The following is a 24,156-nucleotide window of genomic DNA, read 5'->3' as shown; positions in this document are numbered from 1 at the left end:
TTAAGGGGACACGAGTTGGGGACTGAAAGAAATTGGAATTCATTCAACAGCTACGTTTTAAACACTAACTACATGCCAGACACTGTTTCAGGTGTTAGGGATTCAACAGCAGAGGAAGCTAATCCCCATTGTCATAGAGGCTGTGTTCTAGAGAAGACAAACCAGAAGTGCATACACACACACACACACACACACACACACACACACACACCCATGTGGAGTGATGTTGGTGCTGAAGTGAATAATAACAGTCTTTCACAGTGTGAAAATTACTCGTCCTTTAGATTAAAAAAGTATAATTTCTGAAAATAATAATACCATCTAATACATATGTTGGTGTTGCTGGCTTGCGTCATGATTTTAAAAGTATGTCTGTCAGTGCCAACCAAAACTGTATCACTGTTGTGAAATTATGTCGTTTCCTTTGTAAACACCAGTCTCACTTTTGATGTGGCTCCTCACATTCCTGGGTTCTGGACCCTTAGTTTGCAGGGGTACACAAATGGATTTAATGTGTACAAGTGAATACACGGGGGATTGTGAATAGTAGCATATGGGTTAATTTTAGGAGAAACGTGAGGGCTTGAAGGATGAGTCTTACCGAAGGAGGAAGCAGGGGAACCTTGGGAGAACAAGGTGACTAATTGAAATTTGGGGGGGGAGAATTAACAAAACTATTTAAAGCTGAGTGAGAGGGTCTCAAGCACCAGCTTCTCAGATTACATAATGTGTACTTTATTTTGCAACTACAGAGCGCTAGGGTGCTGTTACAATGAATGTAACACTTCGGGCCCAAGGTCACACTGAAAAACGTGGAGCTTGTGGATGGTTTCTTTGGCTCTCAGACTTTCTGTGCTTCTCGGGCTTTAATTTTACTGTATTTTTGTTCCAACTCTAGGAAATTGTAAAGCCATCTAAAAGAAACTCAACTGGTATCTTTTAACAATTTGGGATGTATACAGTGTTTAGAATTTAACATTAGACACGTACACACATACAGATGTGCCCCCACCCCCCCACTTCTTTCTCAGGGCTCAGGCTCCTTGGAGTCACGGGCTTATAGGCAGTGGTGACAAAAGGCAAACAAATAAATGAATGCCCTGCGTCTTGTGCTGTTTTTCACTAGTGATTTCTTTCATCTTTATCACAGCCCTGTGAGGTTGGTAATTCTATTCCTTTTTATAGAAGAGGCCTGGAGAGATAGCTGGTTTAAGGGTGGCCGTGGCCAGCGTTGAACCCTGCCGGTACTCTCCCCCAGGAGGAGATGAGGCACGAACACACACTTGTGTAGCAACAGAGGGAAGAGGAGAACCTGGTTTGCCACATCCCCAGTCTAGGGCGGCCTCCCTGGTACCAGCTCTTCCGGAAAGTCACTCTTCGGTGCACTACGCGCATCACCACTGCCGCCACTGAAGACTTCTTCCTGACTGCCATCCCCGGCGATACTGGCTGCTGGTAATATTCCGCAGTACAGTAGAGGCAGTGGCCGACACCGTGCATCATTTTATTTAATCCTGTGACACAGCCTGCCCCATGTTAGGCAGTCACTTGACATTGGACACGGGATGGAGGTCCAGGCCTGCTGACTCTGCAGCCGGAGACGATGACCAAAGAGCTGCAAGATCCACTTGTATCTTCATTTTGTAGTCCGTAGCTCCGCGAAATCTGTGAGAAGCGAAGGAAGAGTAATCCGGGCGGCGAGCGCCCCCTGCTGGCTCTGCATCGTGTACAAACCAGACGGCAGCATTTCCCCAAATCGGTGGTTGTTTATATTGGTGGAAAACCAGCAAGTCAGTCCCTCTGTTACCTTTGGCTCCACTTGAAGCTAAGAGAAAAACAGCAGAGGGTGAAGAAAGGGAGGAAGAATCGAAACGACAAAGACTATTTTAGAAGTGGTTAGTAATGCTTGAAAATGCACTCTTCTGCATGATTTCACTGTTGCGTATCAAAGGACTTCCGAGTGTTAAGTGCAAGATCCTCCACCCAGGGTGGGCTGTTTAGAAGCACCTTGCCTGAAATCTGGCCGAGGGAGCCAGCTGCTCCTTTAGGCGGATGAAAACCTGGGCTCACCGTCTGTGCGTGGGGAGTGGTTTTTCCTGATAAAGCCTAGCCAACTTCCTCCATTCCCTACCCTGGGACGCGGCAGGTTCCTCCAGCCCTCCTGCAGCCCGGGCCACATCCGGCCCCATGGCTGGCAGCCCCCCACTGGTTCAGACTTCCCAGGCACAGGATTGTTTTGGATGCCAGGGCAAGCAGCACCATATGCAGGAAGAGAGTGTGTGAGTTTACTTAGGTAGGAGTTAATACAGCCAGAGAAGGGAAGGCGGTGGATTGGAGAAGGAAGGACAAGGAGAGTATTCTCTTTTGGTTGGGAAGCAGCATTGCTTTGCAGAAAAAGGAGGGGAGCTCTGTGACGGGTACAGGTTTTTCCCTGAACAGGGAAAGCACACCTCGACTCACTATAGCAGCGATGACTGTTGCTGGCACTGACTGAGCTGTTTTAAAAGCACCGTATGCCAAGTATGTTGACATGGATACTGTTCTTCTCTCCAGTCTGTCAGTAAAGGAACAGAGGCTCAGAAACACGAGGGTACGTTATCAAGATCCATCAGCAGGAAGTGGCCATGCCAAGGTTTGGCTCCAGTCGGTGTTCTTAACCACCTCACTGTACCTTTGAAGAAATAAAGAAATTACTCAAACAGAAAGACCGCTGCCTTCCAAACTGTGAGCTCCCTAAGCACAGGCTGGATGTAAACAGTGCCCTTCACCTTGGGTAGAGAGTTGGGCTGGGTCTCCCCCGAGCTCCTTTTCCAACCTGGGACACCATGGTTCTTCTCAGGATTTGGGGCAAAGGAGTAAAAGAGGGAAAGAAGATCGCCACCTGGACTTTAGAACACATCTCCCATCATGCTGTAGTGGCAACATGTGTATTGTGGTGGAACGAGAAGGCTCTATCTGAATTCTTACCAGCTGTGTGAGATTGGGGACCAGTGGACTCAGCCTGACTCCAGTCTGTTCATGGACATAATGGTCTTCACTGTATTGCTGTGACAGTGAACGTGAGTAGGATCCCTGGACATGTCGACAATTCCACAAATCTGCTTAAGACCTGAGCGCCTTGTAGTAATGTAGCAGGAAGTTGGGCCAGAGACAAGGAAGGGACCAGGCTCGAGAGGCTGTGCTCACCAGGTGGTTTGGATCCTGTTGAAATTCAGCGGGGAGCCAGAATGATTTTTGTTTTAATTTTCTTTAATGTTTATTTATTTTTGAGAGACAGAGACAGAGCATGAGTGGGGGAGGGGCAGAGAGCAAGGGAGACACAGAATCCAAAGCAGGCTCCGGGCTCTGAGCTTGTCAGCACAGACCCTGACACGGGGCTCGAACTCACAAACCATGAAGTCATGACCTGAGCCGAAGTCCGACACTTAACTGACTGAGACACCCAGGCGCCCCATAGCATGATTTTTTTAAATTAATTATGATTAATTATGATTTGAATACATACACACAGCCCCAAATCTATAAGCATAAAAGAATGGAGGGAGACTTCCCGTCCTTCTAATGCCTATCCTACCCCAAGTAGGTAACCACTGTTACTCTATTGTTGTGAGTCCTCCCAGAGATTTTAATACATATACTGGGTAATGTGAATATCCTCACTCCTCTTTTGAAAGACAAGATGTGGTTGGATGTGTGTTCCAGGAGAATGACCTTGGCAACTGGTTAGAAAGCAGGCTGGGGGAGAGGAGTGACTTTCCAGTCCAGGTAATGTGGCAAGGACCAAACCAAGGCAGTGGCCTGGACATGCCCAGGGGGATACAAAACAGAGAATGTCAGAGGGGAGCGACATCGTGTTGATAAAATTAAAAGGCCTTGGGGATTAATTAGCTGTGGGAGGAAGAGCATAATGGGATGACTGTGTTTTTGAGACCAGGGATGGCGCTGTAATTTGAAGAGCCGTGGAACAGAGAAGAAAGCAGGATTGCTAGGAGCTGGCCAGTCTGCTAATGCTCTTGCTTCTTGTCAAAATGAACTTGGCTGGAGTGGGTATTGGAAACAGAGAACCTCAGCGTCCTTAGGTAGTTGAGCCTAGTAATCAGCTTCTAGATGGCGTGGCCAGATATTTGAAGTTTGTCTGAATCCAAAGCCCATGGTTTAAGGAGGTTGAGGAAATGTAGAAGCAGTAACCACCATTCAGGGAGATCTTATGTTCTAAGCATTCTTCCGTGCATTTCCTCGCAGCGTGACATGGAGGGGACCGGGACTGGGACGATCTTGCGAGGACAAGGATGTGCACCCCAGCCCCACCCCTCCGGGGGGCCCACCTACAGTTCTGCAGGTTACCCCGCAGATAACCTTATTCTTTTCCACGAAGACAGGTGGTCACTGTGGCCCCAGGAGCAATTTAATTTTCATATTTTTATAGCTCCTTTCAACGGCCTAAATTCACAGATCAATGAAAATTCCTTGGTTGGATCACAGATCCTGGTTTTGGTTTGGAAAATGTGACCGGTGCAGCTCGAAGGACATGTACCATTGATGAGGCCTGTGGCAAAAAGAAAGGCAGGTGGTTTGGATGGGGAGTCGATTGGAGAAATAAAGGAATGAGCTCCGATGCAAGGTTAAAACTCCACGGACTGCCAGGAGAATCCCTGCCTGTATCACGGGCAGGGTGAAGACTTAGGGCAGGGTTTCTCTGGAGGAGTTTCTAGGCCCTGCGGTGGCTATTGAGGCAGCGCTTCATCTCAGAATGGGGTCGTGCATTCACAGGAAACGGCTGTTTGGCCAGATCCAGTTGCCAGTCCTTCAGGAGAGAGGCTCCTCCTCGCACCCCAGTTCGTGGCGTGGCAGGTGGATCTCATGAACAGCAGACCTGCCTACCAGCATCTTTTCCTAAACTTGTTTAGGAAGCAGCTCCCTGTGGTTCACACAGAACCGTCCTGTTTACTGTTTCGTTTGCCCTTCACACTGACCCCTGGAGAAGAGCCAGCCAGGTGTCATCTGCGTTCAGATGAGGGAGTCAAGACTCAGAAAGGTTAAGCAACTTGCCCCAGGCCACACCGCTCAGCAACGCCAAAGCCCGGCTTCTAATCCCTGTGTTGTTAATGGACGCCCCACGTGCTTGGAATAAATGGTCAGAGCGCACATTTGGCCTTCCCGGTTCTCCAAGGGAGGCTACAGCTGGTCCGACGGTTGGCTGCGCCCAGTGTTTAAATGCTTCTCCCCCCAGGTTTTTCTGGAAGGACACAAGTGAGGCGGTGTTCCTGGGTGACAGCTCAGTGTGGTGTGCTGTGGTTTTCCCCCGCTCTGTCTTGCGTGCTGCCCGGCGGTCCCCGCTGCCCATCCTCACCCAGCTGTACCCTCTCACAGCGGTGGGTGGTTTACCCTCGTGTGGGAGCTGCGCTGGGCACTCGCCATCCTTTTTCATTGCCATTGGGGGATGAGGCAATTGAAAGCATCTGGAAATCTGGGTTTTATGGACGTTTCACAGAGGCCCGGCCAGGCTCCCATCTGCTTTCCGGGGCGGGTCAGCTCCCCACGCCTGCCTCCTGCCTGGTTGCCGTCCCCGTGCACGGCCCACGGGCCTTTGCACCTGCACCTCTGCGGGGAAGTCCCGCTTCTCTCTGAGAAAGCAGCAGCCCCTCTCTAAACGTGGTGGTGGAAATGGGAGGCAGGGCCGAGGGGGTGCATCCTGGTGTGAGATCTGGGCAGGAAAGACCCAACTTGCTCCTTAGTCTTTGCTCTCAGTGCTGTTTGTTTCTGAAAAGGGCACAGGGCAGGGGACGAAGCCAAGTAGCCAGGATAGGGCTGGTGCCTCTGAGCCCTTAGCTGAGGAGAGGCCCTACCGGAGTTTGAGCCCGGCCAAGCCCTGCCCGTCCCCCCACGGCCTCCAGGCGCTGAATGTGCAGGTCATTCTGGTTGGCTCGGCCCTACAGCCACTCCCTGCAGGGCCCAGGGGTTATCGCAGGTTGCCCAGGCTGCCCTGGGGGAGGGGTGTCTGGACAGAGCCCAGGCAGGCGAGGGACAGGAAGCAAAGGTAGGTGATTTGTCCCTGTTCTGTTCCAACTTGTACATTAGCATCCCTTGACATGAGTTATTCATCTTGGTTTCTTTAAATTCCTAAGTGGATTATGATTTTTCTGGTGGTATTATTTGACAGCAGTCATTTTTCAAGGTTTTACTACGTTCTTCAAATACTTGGAATTTTTGAAACAAGTTTAGGAAAAGACCGCCATCTTTATGTCGGACGGTGTAGTGCAGCTCTGGGTGTGTCTGAGGAAGCGGCACCAAGGCCTAGGGCCAGGGGTTTTCTCTCCCCCTTTTCACAAAAAGGGAACTGCCTCATCAGAGGTCCCTGAAATAGAATCCGGTAGCAGTTCTTTTTTCAAAAAGGAGAAAAAGTCAAAATCAAACCCGAGTGGCCACTTTGGGGAGTCTGGTTTATCTCATCTGTGGTGATGGGCACTTTCAAGGACAGGTTCTGCGTGCTTCAGAGAGCGGACACTGACCAGTCTGAAGGATAATAACAAGTTATGTGTAAGCACAGCACTATGTATTTCCCACACATTATCTGCTTTAACCCTTGTGATGCTCCTTCAAGGTGGGTTCTCTGCTTCTCCCACGTTCCACATGTGGAAGCTGTCCCAGAGGGCTGGACCCCACCCCCCATCCCCAGTGACCCCCACCAGGAAGTGGCACCCGCGCCAGATTTGGCCACAGACCCTGACTGACTCCAGAGTTCGGGCCCTCGGGGCTCCCTCTGCAGCCTCCCCAAGCAGCAGAGAGGAGAGGAGAGCCGGGAGCAAGATAGAAAGTGACTTCACAACAGATTTGGGAGAGGAGGAAAAGTCCTTTGTTCAACGTTTTTTTTTTTTTTTTTTTTTTTTTATTTTTGGGACAGAGAGACAGACCATGAACGGGGGAGGGGCAGAGAGAGAGGGAGACACAGAATCGGAAACAGGCTCCAGGCTCCGAGCCATCAGCCCAGAGCCTGACGCGGGGCTCGAACTCACGGACCGCGAGATCGTGACCTGGCTGAAGTCGGACGCTTAACCGACTGCGCCATCCAGGCGCCCCAAAAAGTCCTTTGTTAAACGCCCAGGGTAGCTAAGCCCAGGGTAGCTAAATAACCCGTTGCAAGTTAGCTTTGTTGAGTTTTTAGGGTAACATTCACCTTTGTCACTGTTTATACTGCTGTGAAGAATGGCTAGAGGGATTGTAATGACGAAAAGAGAAAATGAGCATGTTCCCAAGTCAAAAGAAATCTGTGTATTAAGGTTGTGTCAGGGGCTGCCGAGCTGTGAGACCTCCTTGATCCAGGTGGGACTTTGCTGGTGCAACATTGGTGTTTTTGGTGAACCGTCCAGGCAGACAAGGGTGCCTGTTTCTGCTCGGTCATTCTGAGGAGTTGAGCCATAGGAAGGCTCTGTGATCTGACCAAGTTCCTTTTGAGTCCAGGGAACTGTGGCCAACTAGAATAAACATCCTGAAGCACAAGTCTTAATATTTTTGTTTCCGTTTATAGTTCTTTCTCTTCCTCAAAAAAACTCCATGATGTTCCAAGATAGTTTCTGATTGGCTGTTTATTTAATTTAATAAAGTCATATGTGTGCTTTGTATATAAGCCAAATTGAACCAGACTCAGCCTATAAAGAAAAGCAGTGGTCCTCTGTCCCATGTCTTCCCACCTCCTGGTCCTTCTTCTTAGGGACAGGCACTTATAAAGCCTTTCAGCTATTTCTTTGTATGTTACTGCCGTATTCCCAAATAACATGATCATACTGTATATCTCAATTCATCAATTTTGGACATTTTTTGTTGACTTCTCGCTATGGAAGACCACAACTTAGCTCTCTAAATAAATTTAGCACTTTTTTCCTGCCCATCCCCCAGTGTGGTTACGTCACAAGTTTTGGTTTGGTTAACACTCAGCGTTTGTATCACAAGCCTGTAAATTTTACATACAGCATGGTTAATGTGTGATGTGTTAGAACCATTTTCTTGATTGTAAACATTTTTTCCTGGGATTTGTCATTGCCTCTTTTTTTTTTTTTAATTCAGTTTTTACATGCCCATACAAGTTCATCCTCAACGTTTCTAACAGAGTTCTCATACTCTTCTCCAGATGGTCGCATAAGTCAGGGGATCTTTCAAGTCCATTGTCCCCTTGGTGGCACCCCTCTGGCTCTCCATCCACCCTGGACCAGCTGCCGTCCAGGTCAGGGGCCCAGCTGCTAGCCTGTGCATTCTCTTACCCCTCTTCTGGATTAGGGCCCCATCTCCCTCTTGTGATTTATTCCCTCATTTTGTGAAAACATCCTCCGGCAGCTAGCTGGAATAGTTGGAGCCAGGGCTAATTTTCTGAAACCTTTACAAACCTGAGTGTGTTCAACTCTCACTCAGACGTGATGGATAACTTGTTTCTCATCTTGGTTCCCAACTTAGACTCGTGAACCCTTATTCACATCCCGTGAGTTCCACCTCTGTTCTCCTTGCTCATGAGTAACGCTGTATGGTTAGTGCTGGAGAATAGTCATTCCTATCAAAAGAGCAGGTGAATGCTGATTTAAGTCATGTGATACGAGAGAGGAAATGTTGACTGTCTTTATTCCTGACCTGCTCTATGGGAATCACTGAGAACATTTATTTACATGGGTAAATACATGATTCTGACTGTGGAGGCAATAAACTAGCTCCATATGGTCACTCTATAGGGTCTGTGAAGAAAAGGGTTTTGTGCTATTAGCTCATGGATTCCCTGTGTCTAGCATAGTGCCTGGCATAGAATGGGCCATAGGAGTGCTGGTTTGTTCCACTGAAATCCACAAAAGAAATATGCAGAATGAGCACCTTTTCTGTAGTTGTCATTGAAATGTTGATAATCCACACATCCACTGACCACCGCAGGAGACTTTTTTTTATCATTGAACAAACCAACGCTAACCTTTTTTGGTATCGAGGCAATCTAGTCTTAGGCTTTAGTGTCCATGACTTACTGACATTCACCCTGTTTCTGCTTATACGTTGCCCCCAACACTTAAGATTTTTAGTTGCTGCTACTGGTGTTGTTTTTGCCAATATTTGTTTCCTGCCCTATGTAATAGAATTGCCCTTTTTTGGTGCTGTGTGTCACCTTTAGCTTTGGGGAAACCACCATTGCTGAAAAGAAAATGGGATTTGTATGGGAAGGAGGAAGGGAAATCAGGTATTCACCCTGGCCTTCTTCCCTTATAAGGAGAACTGGCAGGATGGGAAGTAGTTAGAGCCTTACCAAATGGTTTTTAGAGTTTTGATTGCGTCAAAACTTGAACCCAAACATATCCAGTAGATCTCTTCCTTTCAGTCTTCTGGATTTGGGGGCGGAGGGATTCCTAACCTACCCAGGTTGAGTTAAGGGGAGAGGGAAGGCTGTTTGTCTCACTGCTGTGGTCTCCAGGATACCTTCTTTAGTCCTTTGTATTCTTAGAAACAAAGTCACCTCTTGGCAGGAATCAAGCCACCCAGATGCCAGCAGTCAGGGTTTGGTTTCACGTCACCAGCTTTGGAGAGGCAGTGCCCGGTTTCCTTTGGCAAAGACAGCCTGCCCTTCTCCGTTCATTTCAGCCACTCGGGCACAAAGGTAACTTCCTCAAAATAGAAACCTTAGAAGAAGAGTCTGTCTGATGCATCTGCGAATCATTATGTTTATCCTGAATTCTAATTTAACTTCTTAGAATTTTGCAAACACGAGTCAGCTTCTTTCTCTTCTCTTTTCTCAAATCAACCATCAGAAAACATAGATGTGAGTGAGTGAGAAGGGTCTAGACGTTTTCTTCTGGGAGGCGGTGTGGTTGACGTTTGCGGCAAATGCTCAGGCTGTGGCATTGACAGGTCCAAGTTTTATTCTTAACTCCGGGACTATTCCCGGAAGTGTGACCTCAGGCAAGTCTGTTCATCTCTGAACTTCCATTTCCTCGTGTGTAATGACCTTAATAAAATGCCCCTGCAGTGTCATTGTGAGGCTGGGATTACCTGAGGTCACATATATAGAAAGCACGTTGCCCGGAGCAGTGAATGGATACAGCGCTTTTCCGTCCGTCGGGCACAGGAGAGGCCTACACCCCGGGAAGCTCATTGTGAGTGGGCCACAATCGAGAATTTGAACGGTCACATGGCTTCGCAGCTTGCTCCCAGCTCTTGGCTTACCTGTGCTTATTTTTTCTTTGCTGGGCAAAGGGGTAGCGAAAGCAGGAAAGTTCTTTTGCCTCTCCCCCCAGGATGGAGTCACCTCACATAATAGTAAACGACAACAGTAGGAATCTCAGCAGCTACAGTTGGTCCAACACCTCTTACGGGGGAGGCCCTATGCCAGGACCCTCTCTGGATGATCACCTTTCGTCTTCAGACCCGCCGTGTAGCATACATGGTGCGTCCTCGTTGCCCATGTGAGCAAGCTGGGATTTCAGGTTCTCATCTGGCTCCGGGGTTTTTGTGTTCAGCCATATCTTCATGGCCCCCGTGAAAGTGTGGTAAATTTTGCCCCCCGTTCACCTTCCTGTCCTCTTGACGTGCAGAGGTCCTGGGTTCCAGCAGGACGCTGCAGGGACCCTAGCCGTCGTGAGCCAAGAAGACTGCAAGTCCCAGCTCCTCACCTACATCCCAGCTCTGGCTGCCTGTGGGTGGCTGCCAGGGAGGAAGAGCTGGGAGTGCGGTGTTCTGCAGAGAGACTCGGATTCTATCTGCAGGTGTCCCCATAGCTCTGCTTGTGGTGCATCCTTGCCCAGAAACTCACGGCCTGCAGGGGGCACACGAAATGACAGAAACGGTGCCGCCCGGACAGGGCCGGGGAGGGCTGGGAGCTGGCTACCAGCAGAGGTTATTAAGAAGGGTTGGGTGGATGGACACGCACTCGGCCGGTCACCTGGATAAAGAAAGAACAACGCCTTTTGCCCTCAGCTCTCAGAATGGCGGGGAAGTAGAGAAAAGATGATGTGACAGCATTTGGGAACATTTACAGAAAGGTCAGAGACACTCCACTGTGTGGATCTCAGCTCCCTAACCTGGCAGTGGCTTTGACTTTGTTTTTAAAATTATCTTCCGGTACAGGCATTGTCTGTCCTTGCATAGTGGTCCCCAGCCCCCAGTCTCACCTGAAACCTACCAGGTAGCTGGGCAGAGGCTGGGTCCGTGACAGAGCTGAACAGGTGTGCCCTTTTTCATTTCGCCTGGTGCCTTTTAGGGATTTTGAAGCTTTGGTAAAGATCCCATTCTGATGTTGAACAGAAGAGGGGCGTAGCCTTCTCCCAGAAGATGCTGGGCCCTGGCCGCCATCTCCTTATCTCCAGCACTGTGAACAACTGCCATCGGATGGGGTGTCGAGCCTCCTGCCCTCTGGTCCTGTGGCCAGAGGTCCATGGTCTGTGTAGCAAGTTATGGATTTAAACCAGCATTTCTTCAGGATGTATTTCTAGGGTTTTGTGACCACACAAGTTTAGGAAACTTTGGGTTACACTGTTAAAAACTGTTTTTTAATCATGCTAATATCTACTGTGAATCTCAAGGGTTTTTTTTTAAAACAGTAGCCAGTAATACTAGCTAGCATATATCGTTTACTGTTCATTGAGTCTGTGAGCCTAGTAAGCTCTTTCTACGCAGTTTCTCATTTAAACCCCATAGCATCCCTGGGAGGTAGAGGCCAGCACCTTCCCCATTTTAAAGACCGGGGAGGTACTTGTCTTACCTGGTTTGCCCTGGGCACAAAGCTTTGTGCTCAAGCAGGCTGAGTCCAGACCCCATGCTCTTAACCAGGATATGGTACTCTTCTGGTAGGCAACCTTGACCAAGCCTTCTTGTATTTGGGACTCCTCATTCCCCAATGGGATCAGTACCCCGAAGCACTCTAGTTGGAGAAACGTCCGTTTAAACTTAAAAGGTAAACAGGGGCTGCTCGGCGAGCAGGGGCATAGAATTTCTTGTATGAGTCCTATTGGGTTCCGCTCTCCCCGCAGCCCCAACGCCCCACCCCCCCAGATGTGTTTGTGTCACGTTAGGTTGGTGTCAAGTGTCTTTTCTGCAGGAGAGGCAGGCACAGAGGACCTGGAGTAGGAAGTGGAGGCCAGTGGTTCTCAAACCTGGCTGCATATTGCAATTCATGTAATGACCACTAAAAATTGCTGATAGCTGGCCTCGTTTTCTGGGATTTCCAGTGAGTCCGGATGGGCTAACCAGGCACTGGTGAGGTTTAAATGTTCTTTGAGAACCACTGGTTTGGACAACTCCTTTGTGGTCCAGTGACCATGTCTTCTACCAAAGCAAGGAGAAGAAAGGGTCTCTTTTCTAAGTTAAACGACTTAACAGGGTTTTGGTTGGTTGGTTGGTTGGTTGGTTCGTGACTGAGTGGCCTGTGTTCTCAGATTACTGGCCCCTTATAGCCTTGTACCATGAATCCTCTCCATGGCCTGTACTCCTCACCCTAACTTTGCACTGACAACCATGTACTGACCAGCCCCTCTGCAGAATCTTTAGACTGATTACTGAGGAGAATGGTGGGAAAGAGGCTCGGCACTCTTACTCCCTTTGGAGGAAGTAGGTGGGTACCGCTGCCCAGAGCACTGCATCCGTGCTGTTGCCAGGGGAGCTGGGGCAAGAAGTGCATTCTGGGCGATGCTGTTAGCTGACCACACACACACACTTTTTGTTGGGCTTAACTGCGAATATTGGGCTCCAAAGGGTGTTGCTGGCATTCTCACTTGCATCAGATGAAACTGGGTGAGAGGATAGTTTCTTGGTTCGGTAGTTAAAATAACTTCAGCTGTTATTTACTGCTATGTCTCCAAAAAGCCCTTTTTAGGGAAAACATATGCCCTTGTCAATGAAAGACAATGATTGTTTTAACCCTGAGCTATAATGGCTTTTCTTAACGTCTTCATGTTTTCAAAGGCACAGATCCTAGGCTATTCAAGGCGTTAATTCCAGGATTTCGAGACTATTGCTCTTTTTTTCCAGTTCAAGATGGATGTGCCCCAGGTTGATCAAAGGGTTTGTAATGGGAATGTTTCTGTTGGTTTCTTACAGTACAACAAACACCTCTTCGTGCACATTGGGCATGCCAACCATTCTTACAGTGACCCATTGCTCGAATCAGTGGACATTCGTCAGATTTATGACAAATTTCCTGAAAAGAAAGGTGGCTTAAAGGAACTGTTTGGAAAAGGCCCCCAAAATGCCTTCTTCCTCGTAAAATTCTGGGTGAGTAAGACATTGCTGTGGTCGCGGTGGATGTTGTCTGAATGGTCGCATCCTGTGTGTGAGCGCGGAGCCTGTGCGCGTGCATCCGCAGGAGCGCCTGGGGGGCCATCCCCGTGCTGACCTTGTGATACATCCTTGGGTACAGATGCACCCGGGCAGCATCTGATATCCCTGCCCGAGAAAAAGAGAGATGGAAGGCCTCTTTGGGCTTCAGGGCTCACTCGTGCCATGGCCGTCCTCACAGACGGCTGGAGTCGTGATAGAGGACATGGGGCACGACGAGACCCTTTCTGTTTCTTCTCACTCCATTAAGCAAAACGACCTATAAATTCCACTGGAGCACAGGACCTGAGGCAAAATGGGGCCGGGATGGAGATAAAGTTTCATGCTTCAAGATTTTAGAAGTGTCGGAGAACCTGCAAAGTGGCTTTTCCCCGTAGGTCCCTCATTTGTGCTTTAAAACACCGAGGGCAGATCCCCCCAGCTGCTGGGGCTCGCTCTGAGAGAGGTTTTCTGTTATTTTCTCCACTAGTCAGGCTCGAGCCAAGAGACTGCTAACAGGTCACAGGCATGAGTACAATGTGTGTATATTGGAGGCAGCGAGACACCAGAGGGCCTGTTAGCAGTGAGTATTTATAAGTCATCCGTCTTTACAAAAATAAAATCACTGCAAACGTTTGCACTCCTTAGCATGGCATTAAAGGCCCTAAGTGAGCTGGTTCCAGGGGGTTCTTTGCTCTCCATCCTGTGCCCAGCAGTTCTGTGTGTCTGATGGATTTTTTTCCTTTTCTTCTCTCCCGTGGGGCCAGCTCCTCCTTCCTTTGAGATGGTGGCTCCTTTATTCTAGCACCTTCCTCACTTAGGCAGACCATTGATTTTCCTTTTACTCCCAGCGCATTTTGCAGTTAATCAGGTCCCATGCTGGGTCATAATTACTTGGATGTGTGTCCCACTCCCCTCTGGACCCAGGCTACCTCTGGGGCACCTCACTCATAATAGGGCTGCCGTTTATTGAATACCTGCTGTGGGCTAGGAGCCGTGCTAACGCTTTACACTCATTTTATCCAGTCCTCACAGTGTTAAGTGGGATTTGCCTCCTATCCAGCTAAGAAAACAGAGACTCAGAGATTACAAAGGACAGGCTACTTGTAGAGGGGGGGGCTGGGTCTTGTAATGAGATAAGTTTGGCTGTTGTGCCTCTGCCTGATTTCCTGGCTGCCTCATACCCTGTGAGCCCCAGCCGGTCAGGGGCAGGGCGCGGGGAGGTGGGGGGGGGGGGGGGGGGGGAGGGGAGTTCTGTCCACTGAGGACTCTCCATTTCTCCAATACTACGCAAACGCCTTACACAAACAAGCCCAACGAATGGGGAAACGAATGAATAAATCAGGGGAAAAGGTATGTTTTAAATTTCTTGGAGGAGAATTTACATATTAAATTTAGTTTGTTTTGTTTCTTATATCTGTCCGTGGCAACTAGATTTCATTTTTCATTCTTCTGTATTAAATTTGGATTGTTGTGGAAATAGCCTTCTACTCATATTAATGTTCTTGGGACAAGTAATACATATGGGTAACCTGAATAAGGAAAAATCCCTTTCAGATTAGGGGCTGCCACTAGAGATTTGAATGGTCACTGGGGGTCAGTTATTATATGGTAACATAGCAGTTTTCAAAGCATGGCTTAGAGTCCCCTGTAGGGTTCATCCGTATACTTTCAATGGGCTGAGAAGGCCAAAGCTATTGTCATTATGACACTGGGACATTATTTGGCTTGTGCACACTGCTGATATGCACTCTGAAGGTTCAAAAGAAGTAGGGTAAGGGGTGCCTGGGTGGCTCTATTGGTTAAGAATCTGACTTCAGGTCGTGACCTTGCGGTTTGTGAGTTCGGGCCCCACGTTGGGCTCTGTGCTGACAGCTCAGGGCCTGTGGCCTGCTTCAGATTCTGTGTCTCTCCCTCTCTCTGCCCCTCCCCCACTCATACTCTGTCTCTCTCTCTCAAAAATACATAAAACATTTAAAAATTAAAGAAAAAAAAAGTAAGGCAAAACTGCTGAAGCTTTAGCTTAATTGGGCTGGTACTCACGTACAGTTTCAAGAAAAAGAGAACTAGTCACACCAAGAATGTCCTTTATGAATTGTATTACATCTTGAACCCAGAGTACACATGGCAAATGAATGCAGGGAGCCTGCCTGCCACATCAAGGAGAACGGCTGACAATATTTATTACCAAAGAGAAAATCCTAGCTTTCTAGAAAAAATAAGGGTTTTGGAAAACTCATATCCACCTCCGTGAACTTGACAGCTTTCCAATACTTAAAAGACTTGTCTGGTGAGATCCACAGCCAAATCAACAAAAGTGACTTTTTGGTATTGTGTAAGATAAACCAGTGGATTTTAATGTAACCACGTATGAAAAGTTCACGGATATGGTTTCAGATTCCACACTGCAGCTGCGTTTTAAGAAACTGTCGCTTGTTAAGTTTTGGTATGGTATGAAATAAAAATGACCACAAGTATCTGAAGAGCCTATTGAAGTACTCTTCCCTCTTCTAGTTCCCTATTCATGTTAGTCTGGATTTTCTCCACGTACTTCAACAAAAACAACACATCGTGACAAGTTGAATGTAGAAGCATGTTTGGGAGTCTAGGAGTTTACATGAAGACACATGTCAAATACATTTGCAAAGTATGAGACAGTACTACTCTTCCAATTTTTGTCTTTGTTTTTTAAAATATGGGTATGTCCAATTAAAAGAAAAAAGATGTAATGAGTTTATTTTTTTTTTTTTAATTTTTTTTTTTAACGTTTATTTATTTTTGAGACAGAGAAAGACAGAGCATGAACGGGGGAGGGGCAGAGAGAGAGGGAGACACAGAATCGGAAGCAGGCGCCAGGCTCTGAGCCATCAGCCCAGAGCCCGACGCGGGGCTCGAACTCACGGACCGCGAGATCATGACCCGGGCTGAAGTCGGACACTTAACCGACTGAGCCACCCAGGCGCCCCAATAATGAGTTTATTTTTTAAGTAGGTAACAAATAGGGGTGCCTGGGTGGCTCAGTCAGTTAAGTCCGACTTCAGCTCAGGTCATGATCTCACGGTTCATGGGTTCAAGCCCCGCATCGGGCTCTGTGCTGACAGCTCGGAGCCTGCAGCCTGCTTCGGATTTCATGTCTCCCTCTCTCTCTCTGCCCCTCCCTCACTCACGCTCTGTCTCTCTTTCTCTCTCTCAAAAATAAACATTAAAAAAAATTTTTTTTAAATAGGTAATAAATCTTTTTAAGATGTTCTCAGTTTAAATTTCCAATACAGAGAATACAGATAGGTATAACTGACAGAAACAAAAGCCCCTTGAGGTCCTCAATAAGTTTTAAGAGCAGAAGGGGGTCCCTGAGATCAAAAAGTTTTTGAGAGCCACTATTGTGAAGGGTATAAAAAGAGGCCATTCTACTCAAGTTGATTATAATTAATCAGAAATTGTAGGATCCGATGAAAGGAAACCATTTTCATTACTTTCACGTTAAACAGTATTGGTTTTTAAGGTTAATAAGATTTCGTATAATTAGCATGTTATTTGGATATAAAGTGGAATGGAAAGTGCTTAAAAAGTTATTCTTGTTTTTGCCTCCAAAGCAAAAACTTGGGATGATTTTAATAAACGCTTTCAGTGCTGGGCCCCTTTGGTCATGAATCCCCAAGGAATGAAGTCTAGATTGTAGCGTGTGATTGCTGGTAGGAAGTGTCCAGTTTAGAAACAGTCACTCTGGGATTAGATACTAGTTTATTAAATTAACACTTGCAAGATTAAAATTAAGCACTCCTATGAATGTGGAAGGAGAGTTCACTCCTTGAGTACAATTGTGAGCAGCACTTAACCTTTATAAAGACATTCAGTCACAACCACGTTAAAATAAATGGGGAAAGGCCATTTGAATTAGGTTTACAATTTGCTGCAATTTGAAGTTGCACTGGCTTCCTCCGATGCCTCAATAAGAATAAATTATACTTAGAATATCTATCCTTGGGTAGCTGGTGTTTCTAGCAGGTGTTTCTGAAGCCGGTTTAACACTCCCTTTGAAATATTTTTTGTATCTGCAATTTGCTTAGTAGATTTTCTTATCTTTGTGTGAATTCAGTAAATTTCAGCAGAGATCCTGTACCCGATCTCCTTTATTCTCCTCCCTTTTTCCTCCTTCTCAAAGTGCCTGAAGTCTCTAGGGTGTCAAAGTCAGGCTGACTCTTCATTTGCCCCTACGATTGCTCCTGAAGCTGTTTTCGGAATGTCGGGCCGGCCACCTGCACCCTGGACTCAGTCGGGCTAGGCAAGGTCAGGAGTTTGCTGCGGAGGAAATACTGAGCGCTACCCTCCGAGTGCCTGTACTTGGAGGCCCGAGCTGTGGGCACCTCCGCCCTTGGCCAGCTGACACTTGAAGGTGAATGGCATGGTGGTGTGCCAAGCAGCAGTCTTTCCACTGTTCGGAGGGTGGAAGACCCTGACTGGCACCCCAGGACTCAGGTCCCCAAACATAAATGACTGGCAGAGGCAAGGGTGCCCATGTGGGTGCCCCTCTACCCTGTTGGCTCTATAACCCCTCATGCCTTAATGGGGTGGGGCACCAAGGGCCCGTGTGGATGGCTGTATATCTGGTGAGATCTTTTTTTTTTTTCTTTTAAGAGCCTTATTGAGGCATCATTTACAAACCATAAAATCTACACCTTAGAAATCAGTGATTTTTAGAAAAATGTACAGAGTTACATAACCATCACTCTACTACAATTTGAGCCTGTTTGTATCAGTCCAGCAAGATCCCCCGTGCCTGTATGCAGCCGTTCCCTGTTCCCGCTCCCAGCCCCAGACAGCTACTGATCTACTTTCCGTCTGTACAGATTTGAACCCTTCAGTGTGCAGCCGTTTGCACCTCGCTTCTTTCCCCCACAGTGTTTTGAGGTGCAGCTATGTTAGGGCACGCCTCTAGGTAGCCTCTTTCTATTGCCTGGTACTAGCCCATCGTGTGGACATACTGCGTTTTGCTTATCCGTTCACCAGTTGATAGACTTGCGGACTGTTGACCCTTTAGGCTTTTCTCCAACAATGCCGGTATGAAGTCTTTGTGTACAAGTCTTTGTGTGGACGTTGCGGTTGCGTGTTCACCATCTTTCTTGGCATTTTTCCATAGCAGTGGAATTGCGAGGTCACATGGTAACTTCTTGCTAACTTAAGAAACTGCCCCAGGTGTTTTCTTAAGTGGTTTCGATTATTTTCCCTTCCCACCAGGTGAGATGTCAAGGGTCACTCACCACCTCCTTCAACCATTATGGCGGCCAGTATCAGGGTAGGGAGAGATGACCTTGAACGCTGTAGATGGATGAGGGGCTGGCTAGGGGGACCAGCAAGACACAGGGCACATGTGAGGTCCATCCAGGTGAGTTCAGGAGTGTTCAGGTATCTTGAGGTGCTTTGCAGCTGGGCCTTCACTCGTATGCGAGGCATAGGTGGGCGACAGATTAGGAAAGACAAGGAATCGGGTTTGATCGTGTCAGCAAAAGGAAGCAGTCAGTGCTTTTAACCATTTTCAAGCCAAGAGAGTATTCAGATTCTTTTTACTAAGAGTTACAGCGACTTTATTTGCATTTTGCCTTCTCTGTTTTTATTCTTTATCTTTTTCTTTTCATGACCCTCTCCTTATTTCCTTTCTCTTCCTTCCTGCCTCCTTTTCATTCACTCTTGTGCATTTTAATTCTTTTCCATATTTAATTACAAAGAGAAGAAGAGGCTTCTGCAGGAAGGGGAAGGAAGGGGCTTCTCACTTTTTCAGCAGTTGAACGTGACTTAATGAGTTCCTTTTTTGAGCCAGGCACTATGCCAGGTAAACATGTCCTTGATATTACTTAATCCTTGTGAGGCCCGTGTGATTTTTCCTACTTTACTTTACACATAAAGAAATTGAGTCAGGGAGAGGCAGAGTGACTTCTGCAAAGTCTTACAGCTAATCAGTGTGGGATTGGCCAAACTCTGAATCCACACTCTTTCCGTGAAATCTGTGCGTGGCCTCTGCAGGGGGCACAGCTCTGTCCCTAGCCCCTCTCCTGGCCTGATTTCGCTGGAAGCGGGTGACGGTAACCGATGGGAAGCAGCGTGGTTTCTGGCTGAAGTCAGCCCTGTCATCACGGGATGCCCTGGTGCACGTTACGTGGGGGCAGCCGTGAGCAGACGCTGCTACCAGGAAGTTCAGGTCGGACCTCGAGTTTTCTTAGAAAAACTGATACCTCACTGTTAGCAGCCTTTGGGGTGGGGTTAGGGGAGCAGCAGCTTCGTGTTTACATTATGATTCCAAAGGCAATATCGTAACATTCTAGACAGTCTTGGAAATATATAATTTTTCATTCATTCCTAAGTGTACCATGAATATAAGACATGTTTATGTAGCTTGAATCGGGTAATACATTAAATTAAATCTGGTATCCGGCTTTTCTCCCTTACCAGACACCCTGCCAAGTGGCCATATGCCATTATATCCCTAATTACCTTTTTTTTTTTTAGTTTATTTATTTATTTTCAGAGAGAGCGCTCACGTGAGTGGGAGAGAAGGAAAGAGAATCCCAGGCAGGTTCCACGCTGTCACCGTGGATCCTGATGTCGGGCTTGAACCCACGAACTGTGAGATCATGACATGAGCCAAAATCAAGAGTCAAACCCTTAACCGACTGAGCCACCCTGGTGCCCCCCTAATTATCATTTTTAATGACTACACGGTATCCGATTTGCTGGTTAAATAAGAATTTAATTATCCTTATTTTATTAAATATTGATAATATTTGTGTGTGTGTGTGTGTGTGTGTGTGTGTGTGTGTGTGTAAATAGCCAAGGTGCTGTTTTCTAAGGCAGTTGAGCGCTGAGTAGAACAGGCATCTGCATCCAGCGTGCATGGACATAATTTAAAACGAAACAACTTTCAACTGTCACTTTGCTTTTTGAATTCCTCTTCGCCTGCAGTTATTTTTTCTTTCTACTCAAAGACCTTAATCCTTCCTCATTCTCTAGAGCAACTTTTTTTAATGTTTATTTATTTTGAGAGCAAAAGAGAATGCACACGAGCTGGGGAGGGCCAGAGAAAGAGGGAGACAGAGAATCCCAAGCAGGCTCCGTGTGTCAGACCTGAGCCCAAATCAAGAGTCAGACACTTAACCAACTGAGCCACCCAGGTGCCCCCTCTATCGAAACTATCAACGAGGTTAAACATACTGTTTCACTCAACTCTGAGACCTATACTTGTTCCCATCTTAGCAGTTCTAGAAGTGGGATGCTGCTTAGAGCGGACACCATCAGTGCCTTCCTGCCCCTCCAGAGCTGTGGTCGTCCTCACCTGCCCTTTGTGACCTGAGCCAACGTGGGAGGCATCTCACCAGCCCCCTGTCGCCTTAGTTAAGTCTTTTGTACTAATAGAGCTTTGGACGACTAGTGCGCGTCTTAGCTTAAACTTGAATCCCTACTGAAAACGTCTCGGAAAAATTACAGTTAGGTGCAGGACTGAAGTTATGATCGAGGAGTGTGGAACCAGACTGGTGAGGCAACCCTTGCACTGGCAGAAAACCAGACATTTTTTCCCCTTATAAAACAGTGATGGATTAGGTGCTGTGGAGGCCCTAAGAACAGAACAGCCCCATCCGCAAATGGACCATTTCCGCACCGAGATTCACGCAGATGGGTTGCCAGTGATACGGCAGACAAGGCAGCTAATTTCAGATAAATGCCAACTGTCTTGGGATTCACCATCGGATTCCCAAAGCTAGACAGGTGTGGGTGTGATTCCGTCGTGAGTCCCAAAAGACAGAAATCCAAAGTATCACTTGCAGCTGACTTTCAAAAGAAGTTCCTTTCCAGCCACGTGTGGTTTCCTGAAGGAAGTAAACAGAATTATGGGTTTAACCAAATAAGAAACACAGCAAAGCTAATATTTTTTGAAGGGCCTCAGAATTCTACTCTCTGTCCTAACAGGGTATTCAAGTGTCAAGCTTGGGGACTCTGGTTCAAAGAAAGCCACGTGTTACCAACACGTTACTGATAACCTTGCAGCCTAAAACTATTTAGAAGAATAATTAGTATGATGAAGACTTAGTCTTAAACTTTGCTTGGAATAATGAGTAATGTGAAAATGAAATTTTATGGACATGTACCCTGTTGTTAAAGAAAAATTTTATACGCGTTTATATAACGTTTCTTTTTTCTCTCAAATTATCAAATCAGTGGTATTTTAGAAACCAAGGTATATGATGCTACCCTGTGGTTATGCGTAATATTTTGCTTTTTAAAATTCTTGGAATTGTGATCATTCAGTCGAAACAATTAACAATAAATAAATATATCTATAGTCGTTCAACTTTCTTAACCTATTTTTCTGGGGGAGGAAAAAGGCTAGTTTTACTAACCAGAGCAGATGTGAGAAGGCTTTACAAAACAGAAAGAGAAAGTGAGTTATCTGGAAAGAGGGCAGCTGTTAGAAGATGCTTTTATCTTGGTAAGAACGGAATCACATTTGTTGGACAAAATGACAGTCACTATAAATAAAACCGCTGGGCTTTATGTAAGAGGAGAAACCGGGTGCACACGGGAAGCTGCCCGAATGGCCCCCTGCGAAGTTTCAGCCTGTGTCTAATTGGATTCGGCCTGATTTTGGATTGGAATTGTAGACTGGAGTCTATCATTTGGAACCAAACCCACCCATTCCTGTTCGTGGAAAAGGAAGTTAGCAAAATGGAACGATTTGCTCCGCACATGTTTCAAACTGCTATCAGTAAAGAAAGGGGCTTTCAGTTCAACAAGCCTTCCATGTCTCCGTACTTCGGTCTCATCTCAAAATAGCATCGAGTCCTGAAATTACGAGAGCACTGTCAAGTGGTGGCATGATGTAAGTGGAGGGAAGATTAGCAAGCAAAACCACGGTGTTCGGAGGTATTTATGAGGCTAATACATAATAAATACCCTGGGCCAGTTGTGGTTATGTGATCATCTTCACCAGTGGCCTGTTTTTTATAAAAAAAAAAAACATTGCTTGGGGTGTCTGGATGACTTAGTTAAGCATCCGATTCTTGATTTTGGCTCAGGTCGTGATCTCACGGTTCTTGAGATCGAACCCTGAGTCCGTGTCTGACAGCACAGAGCCTGCTTGAGATTCTCTCCTCCGCTCTCTGCCCGCCCCCCCCCCCCGCCCCGCACACCCACTCGCTCTCTCTCTCTCTCTCTCTCGTGCTCTCTCTCTCAAAAATAAATAAATAAACTTAAAAAAAAAAAAACATCTCTTATCCACAAGTTCTGGTACTGCATGTGGAGGGCTAGGCAAGTGAATAAACTTGCACACGCATCCAGTTTGGTTTGATTTCATAAGAGAAATGTCTGGAGCTTGCTGGCATTTTCTGCTTTGACTGCTGTCTCTTGCTGCTTCCTTCCTGTTTTCCCGGCCCTGCATCCTAAACTTCTTTGAAGGCCTCCCCCACCGATCAGGGATCCCATCTGTAGCTTTTGTTTACCCGGCGGTGTGGTGTATATAGCAGATTTTTTAAGTGTTTTAAAAAAATTTGTTGGCTGAAGAGTTCTTTCACTCAGCACACGTAGAAAAATTGCTATACATCAGGTGCTATAATACACCTGCCAGTTAGCCAGCTCAGATGTCGTGTACTGATAGAGTAAGCATCTGATAGTTTATGGAGTGATGCTTCTAGAGGCATTTGCCAGAGTAGGGGAGGACACCTTGAAAGAGCCCCCACGGAAGCTTTTTTCCGAGCTATCTCTGGAGTTCTGTTAGGTTCTTATAGAAATGGTTTCTTGTTTTGCATTAGTGACAGACATGTACGTCACTAGTGAGTCATTCAGTCAACTCTCAGTGCACTCTACTTTGATCCTAGAGAGCTGGGAAAACAGACTTGATAAGAGGCCGACCTTGGTGTCAGGTCTGGGATGGCAGACACATAGGCAGGTAAGTGACAGCACCATGGGATAGGAGCTGTGATGGAAATGTGGAAGCACAGAATGCCTGAGAACATTCCGGAAAGCCTCACAGACACATGGCATTTGAGCCGAATCTTGAAAGAATTTGGTCAGCGGAAGGGGAGTGGGAAGGAGTTCCAGGAAGTGGAGGCTTGTTCAGAGACCGGAAATCTTACTAGGAGGTGTTAGCTGCTGAGTCTTCCAGAACTTGGAGAACGGTGAGGGTTGGGTTGGAAACAGTGATCTCTGTGGCCATCACTTTCTATTTAAAAGACTTTCTGGATCCCCCTGAAAACAAGGCCACACAGGACAACCTAGAAAATGGAAGATGCTCATTCTGCTTTTTTCTCAATCCCTTAGCCTCAGCCACAGTATGGATACTTTTTTTTTTTTTTTAACTTGAATGCTTATGCACATCTTGGCGGGATGTAAATTGGAGTTCCCTTAAGCCCTTGGGAGACCCCATCTGACAGCTGTTCCTCTAATGCTTTCTGTCCTGGGTCATTTGGCTCAGTGGTTGCTAACAAAGCCCAGGTCAGGGGTCCATCTTTTCTTGCGCTGGGCTCTTTAACTCTGCTCCCTGCCATGGTTCCAGGCTGAGATGCTAAGCCACTGTCCCACACAAGCCACTGCTAAGCAGAGGTCTGGGGAAGCAAACACGTGACGTCTCTGCCCTTCCCAGTATTTGCCCCATTGTTGGCGGCACGATTGGCTTGTCTGTAACTTTGCCTCAAGAGAAGCCTGAGAAGGAGAGAACTAAGGTGGCACGATCCGGGTGGTTCTTATTGCCAGACCCAGTTTTGCAAGAATAAGTGGATTATCTGGACATAGTCATCCGGACATCTTGGTCGGTTGTCTAAATACACGTAGGCCCTTGGTGATATATGACATCCTTTCTCACAGGTGGCGACCCAGAGCACATCCTACCCACCCACCACATTTGTA

At 47.0% G+C, this 24,156-nt stretch overlaps 1 protein-coding gene across 8 annotated transcripts in view; it reads left to right on the top strand.

Annotated features, from left to right (window-relative positions):
• Positions 1-24,156, top strand: part of TEAD1 (TEA domain transcription factor 1) — a 259,738-nt gene that overhangs the window by 213,164 nt on the left and 22,418 nt on the right. For 7 of the 8 annotated variants that reach the window (XM_053899973.1, XM_019456361.2, XM_019456359.2 and 4 more), the window contains one exon: positions 13,054-13,227. The exons of the other annotated variant lie outside the window; for it this stretch is intronic. In XM_053899973.1, the coding sequence (XP_053755948.1) occupies positions 13,054-13,227 (174 nt within the window). The remainder of the gene's footprint in view (positions 1-13,053; positions 13,228-24,156) is intronic. 8 annotated transcript variants of the gene reach the window in all.

This window comes from Panthera pardus, unplaced genomic scaffold, assembly GCF_024362965.1.
Source record: "Panthera pardus isolate Hobbes unplaced genomic scaffold, ASM2436296v1 HiC_scaffold_12, whole genome shotgun sequence".
NCBI classification, from domain to species: domain Eukaryota; kingdom Metazoa; phylum Chordata; class Mammalia; order Carnivora; family Felidae; genus Panthera; species Panthera pardus.
Note: the sequence above shows the minus strand (reverse complement) of the source record. Positions and strands in the feature narration are given on the sequence as shown.